At 35.8% G+C, this 10,101-nt stretch overlaps 2 protein-coding genes across 4 annotated transcripts; one reads left to right on the forward strand and one right to left on the reverse strand.

The window, feature by feature from the left end:
- Positions 1-394: 394 nt before the first annotated feature.
- LOC115719171 (uncharacterized) lies at positions 395-4,556 on the forward strand. The gene is made up of 3 exons (XM_030648108.2): positions 395-804; positions 1,146-3,136; positions 3,723-4,556. Exons 2-3 carry the CDS (start codon positions 1,541-1,543, stop codon positions 4,116-4,118), a joined length of 1,992 nt encoding a protein of 663 aa, XP_030503968.1. The 5' UTR covers positions 395-804; positions 1,146-1,540; the 3' UTR covers positions 4,119-4,556.
- An 813-nt stretch (positions 4,557-5,369) lies between these two features.
- LOC133034843 (uncharacterized) lies at positions 5,370-9,809 on the reverse strand. 3 transcript variants are annotated; one of them, XM_061110284.1, is made up of 9 exons: positions 9,631-9,809; positions 8,898-9,445; positions 7,904-8,283; positions 7,504-7,753; positions 7,245-7,410; positions 7,012-7,114; positions 6,779-6,907; positions 5,955-6,170; positions 5,370-5,878 (listed from the first exon to the last, which is right to left on the reverse strand). In XM_061110284.1, the coding sequence occupies exons 2-9, from the start codon at positions 9,118-9,120 to the stop codon at positions 5,600-5,602; spliced, it is 1,746 nt and encodes a 581-aa protein (XP_060966267.1). In that variant the 5' UTR covers positions 9,121-9,445; positions 9,631-9,809; the 3' UTR covers positions 5,370-5,599. The 3 variants fall into 3 exon arrangements, with proteins under 3 accessions (XP_060966267.1, XP_060966264.1, XP_060966265.1); XM_061110281.1 differs by having other exon boundaries at positions 9,572-9,635; XM_061110282.1 differs by lacking the exon at positions 9,631-9,809 and having other exon boundaries at positions 8,898-9,569.
- Between the last annotated feature and the right edge of the window lie 292 nt (positions 9,810-10,101).

Consider the following 10,101-nt stretch of genomic DNA (forward strand, 5'->3'; position numbering starts at 1 on the left):
TTTTTTAAATTTAAAAGTCAATCTAAAATTTTTAACTTATTCCAAAAGATTTGTGAGAAATTATTTTTAAAATTAAAATGATTTATATAATTCTTAATTTACTCACAATTTTTTTTAATAATATCTAAATATTTAATTTTTTTTTTCTATAAAAATATCATCATATAATAGCTATCCAAAAATAAAAATAAATCAAAACTTAAATTTAACTTATAACAAAAGTAGAAATTTAACGGAACAAAATTTATTTAGAATACGGATAGGGGTGAATAAGGCAGAAGAATGAGGAGGAAGAGGTTAACTGAAAAAATAACTGTAAGTTATGGCAAGAAAAGTAATAGATGAAAAAATGGAGGGTATTTTTGTAAATTGGAGTCCAGAATGGCAACAGAGTTGGCCAGAGGAAAAAAGCAAAAAGGGAAGGACTGTACCCTGTTTAGTGCAAAATGCAGAGAGATAGAGTTTAGTTTTTAGAGAGAGAAAGAAGATCTGAGTTGGATCACTGAGTCGCGGGAACGAGTTAGATCACTTCTTTTCTACCTGAGCCGTCAAACATTCAAAAAAAATAAAAATTAAAAATTAAAACAAAAAACAAAGAAGAAGTAGGAAGAAGAGGAAGAAGAAGATCCTGGCCGTTAGATCCCATCTCGGATAACCTATACCTACCTTTCGATTCTGCACCTCTCGCTTTCTCTCTTCTCTGCGAAAGCTCAATTTTGAGCTTAAACCTAAGATTCAAAAGAATCAGAGGGAGAGAAAGAGAGGGCTTTTCAAAACCCAATTTGTTTTCTTGTAGATTTTCAGGTACTTTGTCGCTCTCTTCATTTTCTTTTCTATTTTTTTTTTTGGGGTTGCTGGGTGGGGGCGGTAAAGATGGTGAAATTCTCCAGTCTTATTTGTTGGTGGGTTAAAAGTGTGAGAACAATGTGTGGAAAATATATTTAGATTAGGGAATCGGTTTTTTGGATTTTTATTTTAGATCCCAAAATTTTATATTTTCTTTTGGGGAAGATATTGGATTTAGAACAGAAAAGAAATTTTTGGTGCGGAAAGATTGTTTCTTTAGGTTTATCTGCTGAGGAAAGTTTGTTGCTCTTCTTTTAATGGTGGTTTTTGAACTCATTTTTTTTGTTTTTGTTTTGCAGCTTTGAAGTACTGTAGTAACTCGACTACTTGGGGATGGAGCTTAGGGTCAGGTGGCGAAAGTGGGTGTCAGTGATTGAGCAGCAGAATAGTTTGAAGCTTTGGCAATCGTGAAGGATTCTTGTTGTAATTTGAATTTGAACTGAATCTTTTTTGAGGGTTGGCGCTAAATTCTTTTGTAGGTTAGTTTCTAGGGCTTAGATAGTTTAAAAATCCATAATTTTGGCATTGGTCTCAAACCCCCAGTAAGTTATCTTTGGCTCTTGCAAGTGTGTAGCTGAAGATAGAGTAGAAACTTTTCCAATTAAGAGTTCAAAATCTTGATTTTCATAGACGATGATGGAAGTGGCTTTTCTGGCTTAGAAACGAAGAAATATATAAAGATTAAACAGAATCAATGGAAGATTTATCAAAGTATGCTCATAGTCCAGTTCATTTAGCGGTGGCTCGTCGAGACTATGCCGCTCTTAGGCGCATTATCGGTTCTCTGCCTCGGCTTGCCAAGGCCGGTGAGGTTAACACTGAAGCTGAATCTCTTGAGGCAGAGATTCGAGCTGATTCTGTTTCGTCTGTCATTGATCGTCGTGATGTTCCTGGCCGTGAGACTCCTCTGCATCTTGCTGTGAGGCTTAGGGACCCAGTTTCAGCTGAGATACTAATGGCTGCTGGTGCAGATTGGAGTCTTCAGAATGAGAATGGTTGGAGTGCTCTCCAAGAAGCAGTATGCACGAGAGAGGAAACAATTGCCATGACCATTGCTCGACACTACCAACCTCTTGCTTGGGCCAAATGGTGTCGTAGACTTCCTCGTATTGTGGCGTCTGCATCAAGAATTCGTGATTTTTACATGGAGATAACGTTTCATTTTGAGAGCTCAGTTATCCCTTTCATAGGCCGAATTGCGCCTTCTGATACTTATCGAATCTGGAAGCGGGGTTCTAATCTCCGTGCTGATATGACCCTTGCTGGGTTTGATGGATTTCGCATTCAAAGGTCTGATCAAACGTTTCTGTTTCTTGGAGAAGGCTACACTTCGGAAGATAACAATGTGAATTTGGCACCTGGTACTCTAATTGTTCTTGCCCACAAAGAGAAGGAAATTACTAATGCTTTGGAAGGAGCTGGTGCCCAACCAACTGAACAAGAAGTTGCCCATGAAGTGGCCTTGATGTCACAGACAAATATGTATAGGCCTGGGATTGATGTAACTCAGGCTGAGCTTGTTCCCCATCTAAACTGGAGGAGACAGGAGAGGACAGAGATGGTTGGAAGCTGGAAGGCTAAAGTTTATGATATGCTTCATGTCATGGTTAGTGTGAAATCAAGAAGGGTTCCGGGTGCTATGACTGATGAGGAGCTCTTTGCTGTGGATGATGAAGAAAGGACAGCCAATGGGGGTGATAATGATGAGTATGATGATGTATTGACAGCTGAGGAAAGAATGCAGCTTGATTCTGCTCTTCGTATGGGGAACCCTGATGGTATTTGTGAGGATGAAGAACACGGGGCTCTTGATGGCCAAGAAAATGGTTCAGGAGGTGCCTATGAAAATGGTGAGTCTAATGGTATGTCTAAGGAGAAGAAAAGTTGGTTTGGTTGGAATAAGAAAGGTGGCAAGGCTAACAGTGATGATTCTGAAGATTCGAAGAATTTGAAGAAGGTCTCAAAGTTAGCTACAGAAGGCAGCAACCAGAAGTCACTTGATCATCAAAAACCAACATCTGAATCATATAGGGAGGATACGACAGATGCCAAAAAGGGAAAAGAAAAGAACAGCAAGAAGAAGAAGAAGAAAGGAGTGCCTGGTGAAATTAAGCACGAGAGTGAGTACAAGAAGGGTTTAAGACCTGTATTGTGGTTAACTCCTGATTTCCCCTTGAAAACAGATGAACTTTTGCCTTTACTAGACATTTTAGCTAACAAAGTCAAGGCTGTTAGAAGACTAAGGGAGCTTCTAACTACCAAACTTCCACTCGGCACTTTTCCTGTTAAGGTAACTAAATATTTGTATTTTTTGTAATCCCGAACACACTTTGATTTTTATGGACCATTGAGGTGTCAGTTAAGCATTGAAATACTTTCAAGCTTAACTTAGAAATAAAAGAACAATCATGTAGTCATTTTTTTTTTGTGAATTCATTATTTTATTATAAGCACATAAAACCAGATTCTTTTTATTAAATAGAAGGTTTGTCGTGTCATTTTTTTTCTTGCTTAGTTCATGTCACTTGTAGCGTTCATGCTGCAATCTGCAGGTGTTGGCCATGTGGTTCCAGCATTTTAAAATGGCTGAAATTTTATTGACAATTTGTCTCGCATGATTTTAAAAATGCATTTGGTCTTTTGATTTTTGGATCTTCTGTTACACCCGAATGTGCTAAGAATTGTTTTATGACAGTGAGCTTCTCTAGTAACGGTGTAGGGACTGATTTTCTATTACTTTAGACACGGTTTAATTATATCTTGATAGTATATAAAAAATTGTTTTCTAGTATTTCATACTGATAGTTCTCTCAAGAACAAATATTCTCTATTTTGCTATTTGAGTATTGATCATGACTTTCTTTCCCCTGCCTTAGGTTGCTATTCCTATCGTGCCGACCATTAGAGTCCTAGTCACTTTTACAAAATTTGAGGAGCTACAGCCAATCGAGGAGTTCTCAACACCTCTCTCCAGTCCAGCACATTTTCAGGATGCAAAATCAAAAGATTCAGAAGCATCTTCTTCATGGATTTCATGGATGAGAGGGAGCCGAGGTGGGCAATCAAGCGATGGCGAAAGCCACCGGTTTAAAGATGAAGTGGACCCTTTCCACATACCATCAGATTATACTTGGATTGACGCCAATGAGAAGAAACGCAGGATGAAGGCTAAGAAAGCCAAAAACAAGAAGCATAAAAAACACACAGCGGCCAGAGCCGCTGCTGATGGGGGACAAGGACAACAGCAGGTGAGTGAGGATGTGGAAGAGTAATTGGCATTAAAGACTTAAAATTTGTTACTTTTACCAAATACCCAATTTGAAGAGCTGACAACAGGAAAAGGAGGTAAAAATAGAAAGCACATTCATTGCCCACATCTGACTTTATAATTCTTCCCTCTGAGTTTGTGTTGGAGGATTTACAGGAGAGAAAGAAAGAAAGAAATCTCTTTGGGTATGGATCAGTTGGCGTTCATTCAGAAAAGGGTTATCTTATTTTGTTGAATTGTTATGTGATGTGAAATTTGAGAGGAACAGGCTCCTCCTCTTTTATTAATAGCTTATTGCGTCCTGATTTTTTTCTTTCTTTCTTTCAACACGAATCATTGTATCTAAAGTTTATCATTTTTGTGATTGTCATTCTCTTCAAGTTTATCATTTTTGTGATTGTCATTCTCTTCAGTTTGTTATTATGCGAGTCAAAATTGGTCACTTTCATCTTTCACTTTATTTTTTATTATTATACCCCTCTTATGAAAGATTTAACGTTATAATATTAGAGTCGGATACTGCCATTACTTTCCAAACAAAAAAGATTGATAGGATTGTCGTATTGTCTTCTAATCATTCTTTAAGCAAGATATAGATTAGTAAACGACAAAGATTGGAAGAAAAATGATTAAAAAATCAACACAAAGATTCAATTCGTACTTGGAAAAAAGCTTGGCTTTTGTGTCTTGTAGTGCAGGTCCACACATTTGACAGATTGTCAATCTTGTTGAAAACTTGGATTTTGTTGCTTTGTTTTGCTGAAGCCACCAGCCAGTAGCCACCACTAGAGTTTACTAAGAATTGACAGTTTTGGAGTTACTCTCAATGATGTTTAGATAATATGTTTAATAGTAGGGACTTCAGAACTTGTGGGCATTAACATATAGTACGTGTACATGTTTTATGACTCTAAAATTGTTGAAAACAGGTGAATTTACTTCGTTAGTTCTTGCCTGGTAAACTAAATTTCCCCTACTCTTTCTAAGTAATGATTTATGCAAATAAAATATGCAACAATTAAGTGAAGAATTCATCACGTCATTGTAATATTTTTTATGTGCATGTTACTATTACATTTTTTTCTTCTTGACATACTAGAAAATATTTGATCTGTGATTGAGTTTGTCCTCAGAGTAGGCACTGCTGCTGTTTCTTTTATTTTTTCTTTTATTTTTTCTTATGTTTTCTTTAAAGATGACATAAAACCATGTGAACAACAGATTTGAAGCAGTCAACAATAACATCAACAAGGAATAATATAAAGAGATTTTCATATTTACCATCACTTTAGATTATGGACAACAAATCAGTAGGCCGTTACTTATAACAGAGCTGTTGAGCACCCTATTCTTCATTTTGTACTATTAATTGTATAACAGAATGTGATTGGACTAAAGTTGATGGGCCGACCAATAATGGTTATGGTAGAATCACTAGTCAAATTTACATACGTACATACCTACCTAATCTTCTCTTTTGAATCTTTACCAAAACCTATCCTTGTTGACACTCAAGTATCCAGCCATGACTTTTCCCCCAGTGTTCCTCATTCCATCTATGAGAAAGCACCAAGTGGAACCAAGTGCCCCAATGAAAAAGTCAGCTTCTATTGCCATCAAGAAGTTGACAATTGGATAATTTGTACTAGTTTCCCTACCGAGACTGGCTTCATAAGCAGCCATGGACGTGTTCCCGACTTGTCTTCTCACATCGGTGTAGTAGAAGTTCCAGTGAGAGTACCCTGTGGACTTGTCAATAACTTCCTGTAATCCATACATTTTTTTTTTAAAATACTGCTAAAACAATGCTAAAGGAAATAAGTTTGAACCAACTATGTACCTGCATTTCAGTGGAGATCCAGACGCTGTTGAGGTGTGGGAAGCGCCTTCTGATGCGGTCGGCTAGAGTCATGTATTCTTCGAATTCAACAACCTTCATTTCGCATGCTTTGTCTCCCATTCTCACATGCATGCTCAGTAATGGCCGAGGGATCCAAGGCTTATGATTTGACCATACAAACTCTTCAATATCTGATCTTTTGTCATTCCTAACATCCTGCAAAAGAAAAGGTCTTCAGATTAGCATCTTGGTTGCTGCACAAAAGGAATGAATTGGAATGAGGTGTTAATGGTTAGAAATCTAATAATTTTATTCATCACTAATCCAATCAGACCCAATTTTCATATAATTAGATAGGAATTTATTGTAAGTTAGGCCAGTACCAAAGGGTAAATAATAATTTTGATTAGTTCAAAATTACACAAGTCCAACATAATCATAAGTCCTAATTAATATATAAATTTATTGTAGTTCAACATTAATTAAACAAACAATAACTAGGCCATCAGACCATCTGCACCAAGAGCAATTAAAACAAGTCTAACAAAATATTAAATATTCATTATACAAATCCATCAACCCTAAATCAACATATATATAGAATTGGGTTGGTCAATTTTATTGGATTCCAAAATTATGAATCCAATTTTTGACAATCGGTTGTGAGAGGACTAGTCAATTTGGTCAGTTTTAATTGGATATGAATTGAGACCTATAATTTCTGTGTATCTGTGACAAGAAAGAAATAATTAAGACAGAAACCTCTTATGATTGTTTGTTTTGTTCAACTACCAATACAGAGAACAAGGACTAGAATTTCCAACCTTAGGCCACTCTCCAGCAAAACTCTTAAGAACCATAGCGGCAGCTTCCTTCCCGAATGCTGCATGGCGAGCATTGTTGAGTAAGCCGCATGTGTACTCACTTTCAAATCTCATTAAATAGCGTACTGCCTGATGCAATCAAAGTATATCAACTTATCATATAATGTTTCTATTTTTTTTAACATACATTTTGACTAGATGTTCCAGGGAATTCATTGAACAAAAACTCTTACTTGTGCTCTCCACCATCTCCGATCCATTTTGCGATGATATGCCATTAAAGTTCCATTAATTTCTGTAGTTGGCTGCAGATTATTCCAAGGATCACCCCATATCCTACATTTAGTAAAATATTTAATGATATTAATTAAGCATGATATCATTGGTGTAAACTCAATCAAAATGGTTTTGTATGCATTATGAAAAAAAATGTCTATTTTCACCAATTGTACTTTATCTTTCTTACCTTGGAGTATGTCCAGCCCATATTTGCTTAGAGCTATAATTTTGTTTTACTCTTACAATTCCTTCCTGCCATGCTTGTTTACTCTCAAGAAGCTCAAGCGCTCTGTCTCGGCAATCTTGGGATGTTTCTGGGAGAAAGTAGCAAGACCAGCTGGAGCGAGAGGAGCCTGTGAATTCAGTAAACATATCAGAGATAAGATTGCAGTTTAAATTATAAGAAACTAGTATATTCGTTGCCATGATATGTTAAGACATACTACCTTTGCAACCATCATGGTCAGCTCGGTTATAGAAGTTGGTCACAAGGACTCGTTTTTCATTGATTGCAAGGGCAAGAACACCAGCCATTTCAGCTAGCTGAGCTCCAATACCGAAGCCGGGTTCTCTTTCCCAATCAGCTACAAGAAATCTCACACTAGGATCTCTGCAGTTTAAAGGATGCTGATGAAGCCATATGTCTCTTTGCACTTTTCTAGTCAAAGGGTAATTATCTTCATCAGACCCGGTTATCTGCAGCAGAAAATGCTTGAACTTAGTACAAAAACACATACTTGCTTTGTTTATGCCGCTAACTTATCCAAAAAAAGAAATTGCCAAATTCCCAATCAAATATTAGGATTTTCACATAAAGAGTCATTGGTTTCGAAAATAGAACCATACCCAAGGAGGATGAGAACCTTCATATGCAGCCTGATGCTTAAAATTCTTAAACTGATCACTCTTTGCAGCAGCAGGAAATGAATCCAACTGGCCCTTCCAACTTGTCCAAGGAGGGAAATTCTCATTCCCGCCGCGCTTATCAAGCCGCTCATTCTCTTGTGTTTTCAATTTGCAATTCATCAAGTGAGGAGCATTTGGGACATCAGATTCATTCAGTCCAAGTTTGAGGAGGTGATGCTCATTCTTTTCTAATGAAATGCCAGTAGTAAGTAAGGAACTCCAAGCTGAATAGAGTTGTGCCACCCTCTCATCATTGATTTTTTCTTTACTTAACCTTGAATCAGTTATTTTCTCTGTTGCTTTCGGTACAAAATCGCAGTCTGTTGATGAGTTCGTTCATTTATTTCAATAATGTCAATAAATTCTACTCAAGTAGAGTGAATGATCAGTCAATTTAATGCAAACCAGTTATTTTGTATGGCTGGGATTGATGATTCAAATTAATTTTTCCAAGGAAATAGTGTACAACACATTAATTGTTTCTATATTGGCTTTTATTGAAAGTAAATAGAAAATTAAGTATTATTAAGAACTGAAATGCCAATTAAATTTAGTCTTAGAGAAGCTAAACAACAAACTTTTTTTTTTCCTTTTGAAAACTAAGTGATTCTAGCTTTGACTTTACTTTGAATACACCTTTTAATCATTCTTGTTATTGCTTTTCAATTGTTCACTTCAGAATTAAGACACATTTTAAAGAAACTTCATGAAAAGTGGGGAAAAATCAAGATAAAATATAATGGCCAATTTAAAAAACCCAAAATTCTTATCATTGCATAATCAATCCATTCTTAATTTTCCTTTGAATTTAAGCAAAGTCCCAATTTTAAATAAAAATAAATAAATCAGAACACTAAGAAATAGGAAAATGATCAAGAAGTGAAGAAATTATCAGAAGAAAAATAAAAGAAGAGGAAACTATAATTTAACTCACTGATCATATCTGAGGTTGAAGTCCCCATTGAAATGGCAGAAAATGAAAACCCACCAAGCTCAAAAGTACCAAGAGATGTAAGAGCAGCAAGAAACACAGTTGTGAGACATATTCCACTTAGAAAACCCACCACACAAATTTGACATGGAAATGAATTTCCCATCTGCAATGCCTTCTGTGACACAACTCTCTCAAGAGACTTCTGGTTTAATGCTTCCATCATCTTTTTTTTTTTTTTCCTTTCAAAAGATTTGATCTTTTCTTACCTTTCCCTCTTCTCTAACTAAACAAATAATAGTTAGAATCACAAGAAAGAATACTCAAGCTATTTTGTCACAAGAAGTAAATGAAGAGTTCACTTTCTTTTGTTGACTAAGAAAGAGTATGGGCTAAAGGCTACTACTAAAGCCTCCTCCATGGCTAGCTAGCTCCAACTATTACTCAAAACAAGGAACAAATTTTACAGAATTGTCATCGTACGTCTTCATAACCATTTATTTCACCTTTGCATTTAGTGGTCCACTTCTATATATATTGTCCTTCCCATGCTGCACAAACAAAATTTAAGAAAACAAAAAAAATCATTTTCATAATCAGAAACTGTCTTAGACAAATGACAGTCTAAGGTTTTTATAAAGAGAAAGTGGCAGAAGCAAATGTTATATGATTAAAACCTCCATAGTTGAGAGAAAAAATTGGTAAAGAAATATAGAGTGAGAGAGGGAAACCGTACATGCAGAAAAAGTAGGGAAAGGGAAGATACTTTCAATGACTTGAATTATTTTAAATATATCTTCAAATTTAAATCACATGAAAATGAAAATGAAACGTACACTTGGACGAATAGACAAAAAAGAGAAAAGAGAGAGAGAAAGAGAGTAACTAAACAAGTGGGCTATAAATCTACAGCATACCATACCACACCATGCAAAGTGACACATATATATATCATAAACGACAATAAACTGATTTGGATTTGGAGAGATAAGACTCAAAAACAGGCAATTAATATATTCATATATAAATGGGATATTTTGAGGTTTGTATCATCATAATTTAAGTGGGTATTTCAGTAAAACCGAAAAGAATATAGGTTTTGTATCAGAATGGGAAATGACAAAAGAGGGAGAGAAATGGCCATTGGGAAACTGACCAGTTTCAGCTTCTCAAGAAAGAAAAATAAAAACAAGGGAAAGATAGACAA

The sequence above is a fragment of the Cannabis sativa genome, chromosome 2 (genome assembly GCF_029168945.1).
Source record: "Cannabis sativa cultivar Pink pepper isolate KNU-18-1 chromosome 2, ASM2916894v1, whole genome shotgun sequence".
NCBI lineage: Eukaryota > Viridiplantae > Streptophyta > Magnoliopsida > Rosales > Cannabaceae > Cannabis > Cannabis sativa.